Source organism: Scophthalmus maximus, chromosome 7 (assembly GCF_022379125.1).
Source record: "Scophthalmus maximus strain ysfricsl-2021 chromosome 7, ASM2237912v1, whole genome shotgun sequence".
Classification (NCBI taxonomy): Eukaryota; Metazoa; Chordata; class Actinopteri; order Pleuronectiformes; family Scophthalmidae; genus Scophthalmus; species Scophthalmus maximus.
The window spans coordinates 17,855,155-17,871,743 of record NC_061521.1 but is presented as its reverse complement, the minus strand read 5'-3'; the positions used below and the strand labels follow the sequence as shown (position 1 = coordinate 17,871,743).

Sequence of the window (16,589 nt, the reverse complement as noted above, 5' to 3'; positions counted from 1 at the left end):
GTACAGTTGCTAAAAATTGGCAAAGGATTTGGATGTGGCATGAACGAGTCTTTCTCTGCAGCCACATGTCACCTGCTTGTCAGAGGTGTAAAACGATACCTGAAGGTTGGAGTGGTTGACTGAGAAGGGTGAACTGAAGAAGCCCTTAACGATGGCCATCACTGTCTCCGTCACATACTTCTCCAGGGCCAGATCGGCATGGTTACGGTCCGTGGTCGTGTTGCATACCTTGAATGCAAAAATTAGAAAGAGGATAATTTCTGAATGAGCAAATCCTGGCATCATATCTCTATGGTTCTCTCTACACACATGCAGAATGTGAAAAGATTTTGCGTATAAGTGAGCCTCTGTGCATCTCGACGCGTTGGTTAGTAAAGGATCAGGCAAACATGTGTGACCTTATTGACAGAGCCTTACACTGGACATGTCCACCAGGAAGTTGTCAAATAGTTTCCAGATATGGCTGGAGGTGTAGATCTCCTTCATTTCCACCTCAGTGTCCACATAGCAGTGATTCACAAAGTTCACATAGGCAGTTTTCACCTTGGGAATAAAAACCAAAAAACCAAACAAGATATAAGAGGCTTGGTTCTATCACATAACTTCGAGCCATATCATTACTTTCTACAGTAGTTAAACTTTCAGGCTACTACCTCTGGTATACAGTTGACGTCATTGACAACTTTAACGATGTCATCCAGCGGTAGCAGAGAGTTGCATTTCAGTTCTGTGTAGACGTTCTTGCCCTCGGTGCAGGCAGCCAGCAGCTCCACGAGCGTGTTGTGATAGGCCAGAGCTCCGTCTTCATCCGTCCGCTCGCGCTCAGAACCCATCATCTGCAACAACACTGAGAACGAGGAGCGGTCGTTGTAGAACACCAGCACGTCCTCGCCTCCGTTCACCAGCTGGACACATGGACAGACGCCCACAGAAGTCACATGAGGTAAACGCAGGGTGCTCCTGGGCTTGTTTCACTATCAGCATTACGCATGAAACATAAACTGTTACATTCAAAAATGCATTAAAACAGAAATGCTTTGATTTGAAAATATTTCTAAATGTAACGCATGGAAAATATGACAAAAAGACGTTGATTTGGAAGAACTGAATTTGACTAATTTCTTCCAAATCCTGATTAATGGTAAAGTAATGCAGCAAAGTCTAGCTGTACACGAACTTTAAGGAAAAACATTCTTTCTCTGTCACTCCCCCCCACACCCATATTAACCAAACCATAACCCCTATCTATGCAGTGTGTGTGTGTGTGTTAGTGTGTGTGTGTGTGTGTGTTAGTGTGTGTGTGTGTGTGTTTGGCCAAAACACATTCCCACCTCTGTCATTACTTTGTCCTGACATTTCTTCACATACTTCCCATCAGCTTTCACAATGGTCTGCAAGAACCTGAGGTACTGAACGTGTCTTCCGTGTGTTTCGATGCAGTGGACAAAGTGATGCACCACACGCTCACTTATTTCATTGCACAGTTGGAAGTTGTTCATAAAGATGTGACGCATTGTCTCAGCTTCCAGCAACTGGAGAAAACCACAGACGCCAGGATTCAGTCTTTAACAGAGATCGATTTCATGCAAACAGAATATTGATCTATTTGTGCAACGGGAAAAAGATAACAAAGGAAACTGTTCTTGCTAATGAAAAAAAAACAAACAGAGGACCTCATATCACTTTTTGTACTGCCAGGCTACTGTCTTTTGAAACTTGTACTTTTCATTATATCATGGTTCATCTGATGCCACTGTATGCTCCACTAGAAAAACAGCCAAGGTCGTATTGACATACCCCTGGTGTGAGGAAAAGGTTGAGGTGTTTATGTAGCAGAGCTTGGTTCTGAGGATTCGCTCTGCAGAAATTCTGCAGAAACGTATGTGCCAGGGTCATGATCTCATTCATCTTCTCATCAATCTGGGCAAAGGCAGAACCAAACAAATAAAAAGTCAGACAGGAAGACATCAAGAGGCCATGTTGCAAAAAAGACTTCACGCCAACATCCAGAGGGAGGAGGAGCCAGTCCACTCGCTGCTGTGGCTCGCTCACCTTCTCATAGGGGATCTGCAGCAGGTCCAGCACCACAGTATGGGCGCCCATGTTCTTCAGCAGCCTCTGCTGCTGCACACGACTCTTCTTACTGGGAAAACACAGCTTACTGAGTCGCAGCAGTATCTGCAGATGAAGCAAGAGAAATATTTTACATATTTATACACGACAGCAGAAAAAGACATCTTGCGAGAATAACTTGGAATTCCAGACATTGACCTCACCTCTTTGACAATGTTGTAGTTGTTTCCCTTGTTACTGTCAATCTGAGGTTTATTATCACCATCCTGTACTGGGCTCAGAACAACCTCCTGGCAAAAACACAAAAAAGAAAGAAAAAATTCCCTTTAGCAACATTCACCCCCTAAAAGGTTTATATCTAGCATAAACCAACCTCTACAATCTGCCTCTGAGTAATAGGCATTTGTCACAGTGTAGTGGGGAAAATCCCAGCAATCGTCACTTTTCATGAACAATATAATTAATAAAAACAAAACAAGTTGCAGACTTGACTATTAAAAATTGATCTATGGGAAGCTTCCTGTTTTCACAGGCATTTTAATATTATTCATTAGGGAAGTACATGGCAACATAACAAAACAGTTTGCACGGTTTTACTTTCCATCAGCCTCAATTTACAATAACAAACACAGCAGCCTTTCACCATGCAGCTGAATGACTGATGGGATGTTAAGGCAAGTTTAGTAACTTCCTGTGGCGCTCGAAATGTCACAGTAAAGTCTGGAACGTAAAACTTTGCTTTAGATGCTGGATACCATAAAACACAGCACCTCGGTGTTCTCTTCCTTGCCCGGTCGGACCACCAGGTCTTCACTGCTATAGACTCCACTCTTCTCCACCCACAGCTCCGACTTCTCAACAGTCAGACGCAGCTGATCCAGGTCCGTCTTGATCTGCTTGTAGTTCTCCACATCCTGCTCAGACACCAGCAGCTGGACCTGGAAAATACACAGACACTCACACATGCTACACGAGAAATAAACCAGACACAAAGATATTAAAGGAACAACAGTGTGTGAAGTCTCGGCGCACCACTTTGGAAAGTCGAAAGAAACACCCTCAACTCAGGAAGAGCCTAATGCCACATTCTCTCAGCTTGCCGACTATCAAAAACTTGTGTCTAACTGCTATGTCCCCACCTGTTTGAAGGCCTGCAGCACCTCAGCTCTCTGGCTGAAGTGTTTGAAGATGAGTTGTAGCGAGCCAGACACCAGTGGAGGGTAGTCTTGCATGATGAGATGGATCAGAACCCTCAAAAACGTCCGGCCTCCCTCATCGTCAAGCTCCACTGCACCCAACTCTGAGCTGAAATCATAAAAATGCACATTTATATCTTTCAAGTTCCTCTGGTGAGTTTCAAGGGTTATTAATACACTGGGAGGCAGACAAGAGGCATAACTTTACCCACCTGCCTGCAAACATGCTCTCAGCTTTGGTTGCAATCTCATCTATGTCTGGCTCAGAAGCTAAAGACAAAATGAAGCACACAACAGATCAATTTAGTATGACAGAAGTGGAAAATGCTTCATTTGGAATGTAAATGCATAGCTTTAGTATTTGCTTTAAGAGACAATCAATCCTCACGTGTCATTAGAGGCATTTCAGCCAATGAGACGGAGCTTTCAGGTATGGTCTTATCCCCAAACTCTTTCTTGTAGATTGACAATAGGTACGTGATCCTGTAATCTAACCTCACGCTCAGTATGAACTATACAGGGAGGGAAAAAACAGCAGAAAAAATAAAGTCACTCACTTATGTGATATGTGAAAAACGTTAAATACTTAGTACCATGTGCATTGAGAGTGCTTGTGCTTACTTGCAGGATCTCTATGATCTTTAGCTTGGTGTCCATCACCATGACGTCCTCATTGTCCGGCAGGAAGTGCCCTTTACTGTAGCGCAGAGAGGGGGGCGTTTCAGGGAGGCTGTGCGGCACACCTCGACTCAATACCATCTGAGTCATCATCTCTCCGACGCCGTGGATCGTTCGAAGGACATTATTGCCTAAAAGAAACATTTATCTTAACATTATTTGGCTTTGTGCATGTGTGTGCATTTGTATTTGACAATGTGTGACATACAAGCCAAAAACGAAACCCTGAGGACATCAAGTATCTAATAGCCAGGGAAATTCTGTCATTCTTTTCAGTCCATTGAACCAAACCTCCGATTTTATTTCAATCCAGTTGCAATCTATTGTGATTCATTTCCAAGAACATGTGTGTCCTGTCTGTCTCTAATCAGCAGTCAGTCATCCTTATCCTCAACATTTCTGTAAATCCATATTTTGGTTCAACGGATACCTTAGCCTCTTTATCTGGTCCCCAATGGTTTTCCCTCCGTTACTTGAACACAGTTTAATTTAAAATCCTCAGCCTTTATCTTCATCAAACATTTCTAACTGCCGCATCTATATTTCCCATCTTAAACTTATGGACTACAGACACAAAATTTATTTTAACCATATTTTTAACTATGGAATTGTCTCTGCCCCGTTTAATTATCTGACACCCTCAAAAAAATGAAACAACTAAACATAGTTTTACTTGATACATTCAAATGTTTTATCTAGTGTTAAAAGTGCTACAATAAAAAAATAATTATAATGATAAATCTTAGTTGACCAACACAATGTAGTAATGCACTTAAACTGTGTAACTGCACTGACCCGCCTCTGGGCTCTTGTTGAGCTTGTTCATGAAGGTGAGTGTGTGCTGGATAATATCCAGGATGGCCAGCAGGGTGCGTGTTAGACGCAGCAGCTCACTAAAGCTGTAGAAGCCAAAGTAAACCAGGTGACGAGCCAGATTCACCACCTGGATGAGACATGTGAAGCAAGCATATTTACAGTGGCACAAAAAAACACACATAAATGAAGTACAATTTGAGTCTGAAATACCTGCACTTTATTTTACCTCTAGTGTCAGTTCATTCTTGTCTTTATCCCCAAATGGAAAATGCTGGCTGACCACATCTTTGAGGTATTCTTCCACAAACTCCATTGTGGGAGCAAACTTCCTCTTCATCTCCTCTCTTGAGGTGTCAGTGGACTCATACTCAAACCTGTACAAACAGACAACCGCAATCTGTATGAGGTCATTTTGAAAGTATCAGAAAAGTGCAATCAATCACATAATCGCACAGGTAGACGCTCACTCGTGGATGGTGATCTTGGAGGGGATCTCGGTCCAGAGGCGAGCGTAGCGTACGGGGACCACAGCTTCCTGCGGGTCACGGTCCACATGCATATGCAGCATGAGGCGGCAGAAGGAAGCTCTGAGGTTGTAGGGCAAGCAGTCGTCGAACATGCAGCGTAGGATCAGGTCCACGGGTAGCTGACAGGAGATCTGGTTGATGGCTAGATACTGACGGTCCAGACACATTTTAGCAAACAGGTTCAGCTGGTATCTGCAGAAGAGGGTAAGGGCATGGAAAGAGGATTTTTTTGTTTTGCAGCTGGACGAAGAGGGAGAAAACATTGTCTCCCCCTTGCTTTTTTCTGCAACTTTTTTTTGTTTCTGGAGGGAACAAAACTTTAAGTACAACAGCAGAGCTAAAGGTAAGAGTGCAACCGGCACCTGTAGTAGGTGATGATGTCTACATCCATCTTGTGGATGCCCTTGGCATCCTGGGCCAGGTGGCGGATGGATTTGCCGTGAGGCTCCTTATGGCTGTCGATCCAGTAGAGCCAAACCTCCTCCTCCTCTACCTCCTCCTGCAGCAGAGAGGTCTCCAGGGTGTTCTCTGTGTTAGAGATTAGTCTAGGGGTTGAGGAAGGAGGGCGAGTGTGACATGAAGCAATTACAAAACAAAACTGCACACATTACAATTTGATGTAGAGGTGCTGCTGGAATTATCTATTTCACAAGAGGCACTCCAGAGGAAAAAGCAATCACACATTGCTGTGGTAGAGTATGTGAATGTTTGAACATGATTTTAAGATGAAAGATATTAGATATGACAGGACAAACTAGGATGTTTCATACATAGACACTGCAGGATTTGACTCACTTTGTCTGGATCAGGATATCTGCATTGGTGGGGTTCAGCATAAATTTACAGATAAGCTCCTGTGTGACAGGGATGGCAGTCTTGTTGGACACACAAAGATCGGACAGATAATCCAAGAATCTGGAAGAGAAGACCAGACATGAACCATTAGCTCGACACATTTCCACCACAGAAACACACAAACTGATCGTACACAGGGAAGTTTGTGTGTATTATGGACTGCACATATTGTCTGTCTGTCCGTTTTGGAAATGTCTTTATTTGAAAGATTTCGGTCAATAATATTATATTTGACAGGTAAAGCAGGTGGACACAATTACAGCAATCCCTCTTCATAAATAAATGATTAATCCCAATACATCCCAAAAATAGGGTCAAGTAGATAAGATTCACGTGTTGTATTGTGTTCCTGTGAAATTGTTCAGTCACTGTATTTACAAAATAACCAGTTGCTAAATAAGTCTTATGTACGACTACTAATTTTCTTGCACAATATCAGGATTGCTCTGCAATTTATATTATTCCACTCCCTCTGCTCATCCAATCTTTGGGAGTTGTACACATCTGACCTGGGCTCTCTGTTGCGCCTCAGCAGGCTGACAAATGTCTCGATCTCTCTGGCTGTGATGTGTTTTTCCAGCAGCTTGCGGTTGTTGTGCAGCAGGGCAGTGATTGTGTCCTCAGCCAGGATCTCATACCCAATCTGAGACTGCATGATTGAGAACTTTTTGGCTATATATTCCTATGAGGAAGAAGAAACATGTGGTTTTACTCGGTTGTGGAGTTGTGAAGTTGAGAGGGAAAAGGCATAAACATGTGCTGAATCGCTGCATTTAGTTAGTGTTTGTTTAACTATGATCCAGAGAAAACTTGTTGAACAAGATAACCCTTTTTTTTTACACCCTGATTCACATTCATCAGGCTCCCCACAGTTCACACCTGAGACCTACAGGAATTATTTGTGGCCAATCTGGAGCTGTTTATTTTCATTAAGGGTGAGGGTTGTCTCCATTCATCTACTGACTTCTGACTATGGATTTATCATTTAGTTGATAAAATGTCAAACCATTATGACAAGCACACATATAAAAAGACCAAGTGCAATTAGGCTACTTAAGTTTGCTCTCATGCACAATGAACCTCAAAATATAAGTTAAGAAAATCTCCATATTTAAATTAGCAAATGGCATTTTTACTTACTTCCATTAGTTATATGTAATTTTGCTTGCTATGGCCACAAGCGGTGAATCTCCCCTTACAATTTCAATTTAACGTACCTGTAGTACTAGGTAGAGTATTGTGTGTTTACTTCTTGTAATATAACCACACACATATTCATCTGTGACGCCTAAATGCACAAGTAGTGTGAAATTCTAAAAAGTTAGTTAAATGATTGTTGGTGAAGGTCGCAAATATGAAAAAATGACCTGTCACTTATTTCTTTTGATCCACTGATCTATTAAAAGAATGTTTTGACCACTTTTTTAATAAGGTGCAACATTACAGCAGCTGTGGTCCCTGCATAGATTTTCCAAATCAATCTGGCAGAATCTATACTCATAAAGTCATGAGTTAAAGGCCACCTCTGTATCATTTGATGACCCTGCGTCCTGTTGACAATGACCATATCGATGGGTCTGATGACAACACAATGAACACTCATACCTGGTTTTTGCGATAGTCCTGTTGGGAATGCCGTATCACCCTGTAGCAGAGTCTCAACATGTACTTGAAGTGAGCATAACGCTGGTCTCCCAAATCCTCCAACCTCAGCATGGGACCATCACCCTGATCGGTGAATGGTGCCTTCAGGATGCCAAAGATCTATAGGAGCAGAAACCCCGACGGAGTGATAAAGAACCAAGTTAGGATCTACTGTCTGTAATGCAATAAACAAGACTTCCTGCGGCTAATCTGTAGCTATTATAAGAATATCTCACTAATGGAAAATTCAATACAATTAAGATTTGCTCTTGGCATTAAAGTCAGTCCTTCGGTTACACTTCAGACTAATCTGCATTTTGACCCAACATAAAGGACTAAAAGGACAGAAAGACCTGAGTGAGTGTCCGTGTGTGTGCTGACCTGGGCGAGGATGTTCTGTTCCCTCATGAGTTTCTGCCTCTCTCGGTTGGGTGTAGAGGTGACCACAGATAAAACATCCTGGCCATTGTTTGGTACCACACACACAAAGAAAACCAGGTCCTCCAGGAGCTTAGTCACAAACCTGAAATAGAGGCAAAAAATGATGTGTGAAATCATAGAATATGCACACCACCCCGTATGACGTGCGTCATCACGCTCATGTCTCTGTACCTCCTCTCATTCTGAGCAATGTTGGCGAACTGAAGCTTTTTCACGGTGGACTCCAAAACCTTGCTGGCATCGTTGGCGAAGTCCAAGTCCCTGACCTCCGAGAGGGGAACAGATACGATGGCAAAAGCCTCTTTGTCCTCTTTAGTGGGACAGGTGCCAATCTGTCGTGACAGAATTTGCAGATAAAGTACCAGTTTATCACCATTACTTTTTTTTACTCAATTTGTTGTTTTGTCGATTTTCAGAATACTTTCTGAAGGCGACTGCCTGTGAGTGTAAGAGTGTGAGAGTGTACGTCTGTTTAGACCTTTAGCATGACCTGTCGCTCCTCCTCTGCATCGATGGGGACGTTGGTGCTGGTCACCCAGGTGTTGGTGCACAGGTGCCTAAGCCTCACATACGAGTTTCTGAGGAAGGATGGAAAAAACTATTTACAGCAGATGTGATATACTGTAAATATAATATGAATCGGGTGACCTCAGGAAATATATCCTGGTTTGCAATGGAATTTGGGACAGACATTCATGGTGCCCAGAGGATTAATACTATTAACCCTGATGATGCCCTTATGTTACTTTAGTTCCATAGCTCAGTCTATTAAATGAATTGGCACAAAGTTTGGTTTGACATTCATGGGATGAGTGATTTTCATTTGTTTATCCAGTAACGCGTATAAGCATATCTCTAATGGCAGATAAAACAATTTAAAAAAAGAACTGCTGTGCTCCCTCTTGTGAACTCTTGTGAAAAATGCCCCCTGTGGTTACAAAAGCAGACGCAACGTGTTGTTGTCCCTTCTGCCCCCATGTGAGTGTCTGACCTGGGCACGAGACAGTCGGCCCGCTGCAGAGTGGTGGCATCCAGCTCAAACAGAGAGGCGATGTCACTCCCGTGGGGAACAGACACCAGGGTGAAAGCAATCTTCTCTGCTGCTTGATGCTTTCTCTTGGAGAACACAGTGTCAGTGTCATTCTGCAGGCGCATACACAAGGACACAAACAGGCAGGACACAAACAAAAAGAAAAATTAGAATATATATTCTAGATATATATTCATAACTCTAAATTATATATATATACATATGCATACTTTCTACTGCTACTACTGTCCATGTAAGTATTTGTGACCTCTGTGACCATAGAGATGAACATGGACATGTTAACAATTTGTTAGATACATCACAGAGAGTGGAAGAATGAGCCAAACTATACTGTCACAGATTCTTACACTAAAGACAAATCACAGACAAATTGTTCCAGGGGAGCCATGATACAGTATCGCAGTGCGGTGTGTTAGACACTGCTTGTGTGCAGACGCAACAGATAATGGTTAGTGTTAATTTCTCCCACTGTTCGCTGCATGTCAATGGGAAGGTCCCAGGGGCTGCCTCCGCGCCTCAGCTTCTCCACCCTCCCACTCCCCCTCCGCCGGTGACTCACCCCACCAGCTTAGCACAGGCAAGCAGAACAGAGCAGACAGCACGTCTGCCTCCCCTCCATCCCCTCTTACAGGGCACCCCCACACCCAGATGTTATGTAAGGAGCCCCCCTGTGTGTCTGAATTTCAGCATGTGCACGAGTAAGTGTGCGAGGCGGGGAGAGTTTGTGTGCGTGTTCCTCGCATCGCCAGAATACAAATGTGCAAGGAAGCTAAGAGCTGAAAGAAATGTCTAGATATAGATTCAGAGTTATTTTGGCAGAGTGTGTGTGTGTGTGTGTGTGTGTGTGTGTGTGTTTTTACTTTGGTTATGCAATACCACCAGTTCTCTCACACTCAAAGGATGAGGAGACAGAGAGGGGGGCCTGAAGTTGAACCAAAAATGTGTAACTGCTGAGATCATTGCTCTTTGTACTAAAAAACAAAATGTTCTCTCCTAGTCACTAACTAATTTTAGTAAAGAAGATCATGTATATCTGTCAGTAGTAGCTGGTAACACACCCCAGTGTCAAAGCAGCTGTGTGATTTCACTGCTGAATGTGCTTGTTCGACTGACTCACCTCCCCTTTGGACTCCACCGTGTTCTCTTTGAATTCAGGGTTCACCTGTGGAGACATTGATTTCATTTGCAGAAACGATCATCCCGTCACTATCATGCCCATCACTCAAACCCAAACTGTTCAACAGCAGAAGATGGGTGATGGTGGCCATATGAATGGGAACACTGCCACCTACAGCACATCACCAAAAGTCCCCTTCAACTGTGCTTATTCAGACAATGAAATATGCAGATACTCTAAACAAAAAAGTAACATTAATTGTAAGCGCCAAGGGTAAAACTCACCTCAGCTGCGAGGTAATTTCCAGTTGCAAGGTGTTTAAAGCGGAAGAGACTGTTCCATTGACCGGCTCCGCCTCTACAGGGGTCATAGTGCACGACCTGCCATGGGATCACAAAATAAGTAATGATGCATCTACACAGCATCAGGTTTTGCGCACTGTTAATTGTGTTTTTTTTGTCTGTGGGGCAAATAAAAAATAAATAAAAAATAATATAATAAAGTGTCAAGATTATCTTCCCCCAAACTGTTCTAATATTGTGCAAACTGATTCATGGTTCGGTTTATGTCTGTAAGGGTTTGACAATGCCGAAAACATTTGGATTCTGGATTTGCTCAACAGAAAAAAATAGAGGATTAGTTTCAAATCAGTCAAAGGATGATTTCTGTTAAATGTTCTCTGGTCCTCCAGAGTCAGGATTAGTGCACCAACGTTAGTGCAGTGTCAGAATGAGTCAGAATGAGAGTCATCCAATGTGCTATGTGTACAATAAAATATTTTGTATTTGTCATACTGGCACAACAACATTTATATGTTCAGTACATTCAGGCACAAACGGCAGCGGAACGAGAGGAACTTTAATTTAGTGCAAGCTGATAAAGAGGAACACACAGTACAATACTGTAGATTGTGGATTACAAAGAACTAAAGGTTGAAATGGCAGACAAAGTGACATTATACAGCAAGTATAATCAAAGGAGGAATTATAGCCTAAATTTGTGCAAAGTTCTCTTTATTATGACTAAGCTGTAAAAAAGAAAACAGTAAAATGTTTTAATGTACTGTATAACCTAGATTAAAATAAGGGACAACTTTCTGTTGTAGTAACACATTGTTGCATTTGATATTGGCGCACATTGATCTGCATGTGTTGTTGTTACGTTTCGTTCAGAACAGCAAAACTTATTTCCCTTCTCCAGTATTTTTTATTAATAATAATGTTGTTCTCAACTGGCTTTGGCCAGAATTTTTTTGTTGTACTGTGTGGCTGGTTGTTACATTTCAATTTAACCAGTCCAATAAGTCGGCATAACATGAAACACAAACATCATTTATTTCTGTCTTTCCCAAAACAATTAATTCAATAAAGCAGACAAGACCAGAATCAATTCTGTTTTCAAAATTAGAGGGAGATATTGTTATTTCTGTGTGTGTGAGTGTGTTTTACCTCGACCTCCCAGAGAGCCTTGGAGCTGGTGGCGGAGGTGGCAGACTGCCTCAGTGTGGTCCTGAGAAAGACATGCTGCTGCTTCTTGTACTCGTCACAGGTGAGAAACTTCTCCTGCTCCGCATGAAACAGCCTCACCACGTCTCCCTGACAGACGACACAGACAAAATGCACTGTTATTGCATGCAGTGAAAACATGCAAACTCCACGCATTTCTGCCATAACTCAGACTGAGACTTGAAAGCGGTAAAACGAATTACCCCTTTGAGAATATCTTCCTTGTAGTCGCTAAACTTCATGAACAACGTGACCTTCCAGCTGGTGTTACAGTTGACGGCATTAACCTGCAGCATGAAGCACAGAGTCGGGGACAAACAGAAATTAAATTCAACATTTTTATCATGCACAAGTCACGTGGTCTGTTTAAATCCTTGAAACAAAACTGTTTTGGTGATTTTCAAGTTTTAACTAAAGTTAGGGGATTACATGCTTCTGTGTGGGCGATATACAGATATACAGTACATCAATTTATTGCGTCAAAAATGATGAATGAAATACAAGCCAGGAGACGAACGATAGAATGACTGTTAGAAAAAATAAATGAGTCCCACCTCTTTGCAGCCAGGGTTGTCGAGCAGCTCGATGTTGCTGGCGTGAAGAGGCTGCCCTGCGTTCACCGGCATCAGCACCACCTTGTCTCCAACCACCACCTTGGACCAAATGACAGACAGTCACGTCGCAGCAGGAGACACAGGTGTGAGAAGTTCCAGCAGTGATCAAATGGATTAAACTAGGGAGTAGGAGCATATCCATGCAAGGGGTTTGTCTCAGGTCTGCAAACATCCACTCTTTAAAAACAAAGGCGCTATGTGCAGCAGCAGCAACAGGCTGAGATTCACAAACAAGTGTATTCATACCATGGTGAGTGGACATGAATGCAGCATACAGAGACATGCTGCCTGAAAAGTACACTACCTGCTATTGTATCATTGCTTGCATAATACGTGCGCAGTCTAGCAATAATATACAACTATAATAGACTGTGTACAGTCAACTGTATCTCATTGAGCCGCTCGTTCTGTGCTGAAATATTGAACAACTATCATGATACACTATCAATGCCATTCAGTAGACCGAAAGTAACAACTGACCGAATACTCTTTGAGCTCAACCAGAAAAATCCACATGCAGTGGGAGGGGCAAGTGCATCCATGCGTTAACACGATGTTCTGTGTCTAACCTAAAAATGCACAAACATCATGCACGATCAAGAGCAATACCTTTAACCATAAGGATGCTAAAGCCAAAGGGGAAGGACAAAATCAGAAATGTTACTGGAACAGGACAAACAATGAACTGACAGTATACACAGAGAGAAATGTCAAGTGTACATAAAGCACTGAAGTGGGCAAACTGGTCAAAATGTGATTCCAGGCGGAGGGAAACATACATTATCTCCTTCACTGCGGAGCTTCCAGAAGGGCTGAATGTAGAACCAGGAGCCCTCGTTCCCAGCAGGGTCCAAAGAGACCCGCATGGCGTTCTTCTCCAGCAGAGCGGGGAGGCGCTTGTTTACCGTCAGGTACTTGTTACTCTTAATGTGCAGGAGCTAAGACGAGAAGAATCAGGGTACTTAGACAGAAGCTGATCCAGGATTGTTTTTAAATCAGGGGTCATTGTTGTACTTTTATATATCATATCACAAGTTTATTATTACTCACACAGGAAACTGTTAGCAGAATTTTACTGCAGTTGGTTGAGCTGGAACTAACTTTTAATTTCTTCACATAAGATGGCAACTAATGTTGATTATTTTCTATTCATTGAATGATTGGTTTACGAAAATGTCACTTTTTTAAATGTGACGCCTCATAACCAATAAGCTGGAACCGTGAAATGTATCTTTATCTTAATCTCTAATATCTTCATTAATTTATTAAGGATATAAGTCAGTTTCCCATTAAAAAATATAAACAATTATCAAAACGGTGGACACTAAATGTTCTGATGATCAATCCATTACTTAATTGCCTAATTGTTTCAGATCTACTTGTATATCTTGGTTACTGACAAAAACATCATATTTTATAAGCTTTAATGTTTAAAATAATAGTAGCTAAAGCTGTTGAATAATTTTACTGGATTACTTCCTTCCAGCACTTTACAAGAGTAGTAAGAGATCTACTTTTTGGATAGAAAGCAGTGGTCGGTAACTAATTTGGTTCAAAGGGATTGTTCTAATATTTCATTCAGTATGATGATGTCATTTAAAGAAGTGTGTCCAATCATGCAGCACAGTTCCTGATTCCATTTAACAAACAAGGGCTGAATTATACAAATAAAAGCCAAGCCTAACAAACTGCTTCATATATAGGACGTAATTACTGAAGCAGTAATACAAAGGCGACTGTCTTAAAGACATTTTCCATCAAATGTGTGGTTTCTTTCCACAATTCAACCCCTTAAAACAATCTGTGAAACCATATACTATCATAGCAGACTCTTCCAAATGTGCCTGAGGTAATCAGAGATTGGATCGCAGAAGCATAAGCTTGTTCAAACAGGGTTAAATAAAAAAAAACAAAGCTCTGAACTGGGGACAGTCTAACGCCGCATGTGTTTGCTGAAGAGTTGGGCTGTACCTGGATGACATTACTGTATTTGACAACCTCTCCGAGCAGCTTCTTGTTCTCCGACTCGTTCTGCTTCTGCTCCAGTTCGGCCGCATGCTGAGTAAAGAAAGAGAGATTTGTTAGAGCTTTGGAATGCATATTACAATGATCTAGATGCAGATTCCGATACAAAACCAAAAAAAGAAGTTCTACCTGTAACTTCTTGAACAGGTCTCCCTGGGTGTTGCTGTTTCCTTGTTTCCCTTGTTTCGCCTTCCAGAACTGCTTCTGGGCCGAATATCTGTTCATGGGACACACCTTGAAGAGGCAATCTGCAGTGGGTGACAAACATTCGGGAGTCACTCCCTGTCAAGTGCCACTCAGGGTCTTAATGTGGTCAAACTGCATTTTTTAAGGTAAATGCTTGTTTACCCACCAGAAGCCTGAAGAGTCAGTTACACCCATACAAGCTTCATGAAAACCACAATGTTGTGTTAAATAACACTGAGCGCAGAGGATCTGGTCGGCCTTGAGTGTGTAAGTGTGTGTGTGTGTGTGTGTGTGTGTGTGTGTGTGTGTGTGTGTGTGTGTGTGTGTGTGTGTGTGTGTGTGTGTGTGTGTGTGTGTGTGTGTGTGTGTGTGTGTGTGTGTGTGTGTGTGTGTGTGTGTGTGTGTGTGTGTGCGTAACCCTGAACCCTGTAACCCAGTGCGACTAGTTTACTCCCACACACCTCTGAACTTTTTGGGTGGGTTTGCCAGGTCTCCAGCATCGGGCTGGACCACACACCTGTCATCGACAAGGCTGTAGAGAAAAGCACAAATTGATTAAAATTCACTCACCCTAATTTCTTAAGTACAGTACAGTTGTAGCTGAGAATCCCGATCCATTAAATTGAACAATCATTTACCTACGTTACAGTGTTAATTGTGGAATTAAAAATGGCAGCAGCTTGGGGGATCGTGGTTCCGTCGTCCTGTATCGCAACACAAGATTGTGGACGTTTGTACACACACGAAAAATATTTCAATTTAAGATTTATGTATTTTAATAGCATATAAAATTCCCTTCCATTTGGATTACACAGATTTAACATAAACAAACTAATAACCCTTATGTGATCTCAAACAATTAGGCTCACAAATTTAAACTGTTACATAAATGTCAGTCCTACTTGTTTCATTAATGTTTGACTGAGAGATATGCATCACATTATGTTTATTGAGTTAAATCTGTACAATCCGAATGTATGGACATCATGTATGCTTTTAAATTACATAACTCTTAGGCCTAATTATATTTGAGAGTGTATTATGGTATCCGTTTCAGGATCATTACACTGGTAAAATGTTATATTTGCATTAACATACTGTAAATCATATGCAAAGATTTACATAAACACACACACAAATGAAAACATACAAACTCCAACCAGTAATTTCCATACACGGTTAAAGACCACACCTGAGTGACAGTTTGACTGGCCAACCTGCAGGATGAAAAACTGAGCTGGCAACACACGAAAGAGCTCCGCTCATCATTTTCTATCCTCAATATCTGCACCGATGCTCTGAACGGTTCTGGATGGAGCTCATTAACGCTGCTTTGATCTCTGCTTCCCCGGACCAGCAGGGGCAGGCCTCCTCAGTCTGTGACGTTTGTACTGGGATGTATTGAGACAATGGGCTAAAATGACATCCAACTTTCTGTGGTTTTCACATGGAGTGAAAATCGCCGCCTGTAAAATACATTAAAAAAAAATAACCAGATGTCAACGCAGTGTAATTGAATTGTAAAATGGCGCATTTAGAAACCATTGTTTTGGTTATTGAGGTGAAGTCGACTGTAAGGTTTCCTCGGGCACGCAGAGAGCAGTGAGCTGCTGCCACCGGAGGAAACCATGTGGTTTCTGTGCAGGGTTGATTAGAGGGAATTTACATGACTGGTGTCATCCAGTTTTTTTTTTTCAACCCATATCCTAGCCCATAATCTGCTCGTAGTCTGTTTTACACACTAGAGACGTTTCACTGAGAGGCTCAGGGACGCACAGAAGGTCAGTGGAAGTCGCACATTAGAAATCGGCACAGTCGACTGTGAGCGTCACAAAGCTGATGACACATATCTAGAGTAACT

General features: G+C 42.1%; 1 protein-coding gene across 3 annotated transcripts in view; it reads right to left on the bottom strand.

Annotated features, from left to right (window-relative positions):
• Positions 1 to 16,589, bottom strand: part of itpr2 (inositol 1,4,5-trisphosphate receptor, type 2) — a 50,052-nt gene that overhangs the window by 29,287 nt on the left and 4,176 nt on the right. For 2 of the 3 annotated variants that reach the window (XM_035643630.2, XM_035643632.2), the window contains exons 2-33: positions 15,190 to 15,260; positions 14,672 to 14,790; positions 14,489 to 14,575; positions 13,297 to 13,455; positions 12,458 to 12,556; positions 12,107 to 12,190; positions 11,847 to 11,993; positions 10,683 to 10,778; positions 10,399 to 10,443; positions 9,222 to 9,373; positions 8,709 to 8,808; positions 8,402 to 8,562; positions 8,171 to 8,312; positions 7,751 to 7,909; positions 6,655 to 6,827; positions 6,086 to 6,205; positions 5,653 to 5,835; positions 5,231 to 5,482; positions 4,990 to 5,137; positions 4,743 to 4,890; positions 3,891 to 4,078; positions 3,658 to 3,781; positions 3,482 to 3,539; positions 3,213 to 3,378; positions 2,844 to 3,011; positions 2,277 to 2,363; positions 2,053 to 2,178; positions 1,798 to 1,920; positions 1,332 to 1,532; positions 654 to 905; positions 418 to 543; positions 100 to 228 (exon numbers count right to left, since the gene is read on the bottom strand). In XM_035643630.2, the coding sequence (XP_035499523.2) occupies positions 100 to 228; positions 418 to 543; positions 654 to 905; positions 1,332 to 1,532; positions 1,798 to 1,920; positions 2,053 to 2,178; positions 2,277 to 2,363; positions 2,844 to 3,011; positions 3,213 to 3,378; positions 3,482 to 3,539; positions 3,658 to 3,781; positions 3,891 to 4,078; positions 4,743 to 4,890; positions 4,990 to 5,137; positions 5,231 to 5,482; positions 5,653 to 5,835; positions 6,086 to 6,205; positions 6,655 to 6,827; positions 7,751 to 7,909; positions 8,171 to 8,312; positions 8,402 to 8,562; positions 8,709 to 8,808; positions 9,222 to 9,373; positions 10,399 to 10,443; positions 10,683 to 10,778; positions 11,847 to 11,993; positions 12,107 to 12,190; positions 12,458 to 12,556; positions 13,297 to 13,455; positions 14,489 to 14,575; positions 14,672 to 14,790; positions 15,190 to 15,260 (4,393 nt within the window). Of the gene's footprint in view, positions 1 to 99; positions 229 to 417; positions 544 to 653; positions 906 to 1,331; positions 1,533 to 1,797; positions 1,921 to 2,052; positions 2,179 to 2,276; positions 2,364 to 2,843; positions 3,012 to 3,212; positions 3,379 to 3,481; positions 3,540 to 3,657; positions 3,782 to 3,890; positions 4,079 to 4,742; positions 4,891 to 4,989; positions 5,138 to 5,230; positions 5,483 to 5,652; positions 5,836 to 6,085; positions 6,206 to 6,654; positions 6,828 to 7,750; positions 7,910 to 8,170; positions 8,313 to 8,401; positions 8,563 to 8,708; positions 8,809 to 9,221; positions 9,374 to 10,398; positions 10,444 to 10,682; positions 10,779 to 11,846; positions 11,994 to 12,106; positions 12,191 to 12,457; positions 12,557 to 13,296; positions 13,456 to 14,488; positions 14,576 to 14,671; positions 14,791 to 15,189; positions 15,261 to 15,920; positions 16,195 to 16,589 lie in introns of all 3 variants that reach the window. The other variant, XM_035643631.2, reaches the window with a different exon arrangement.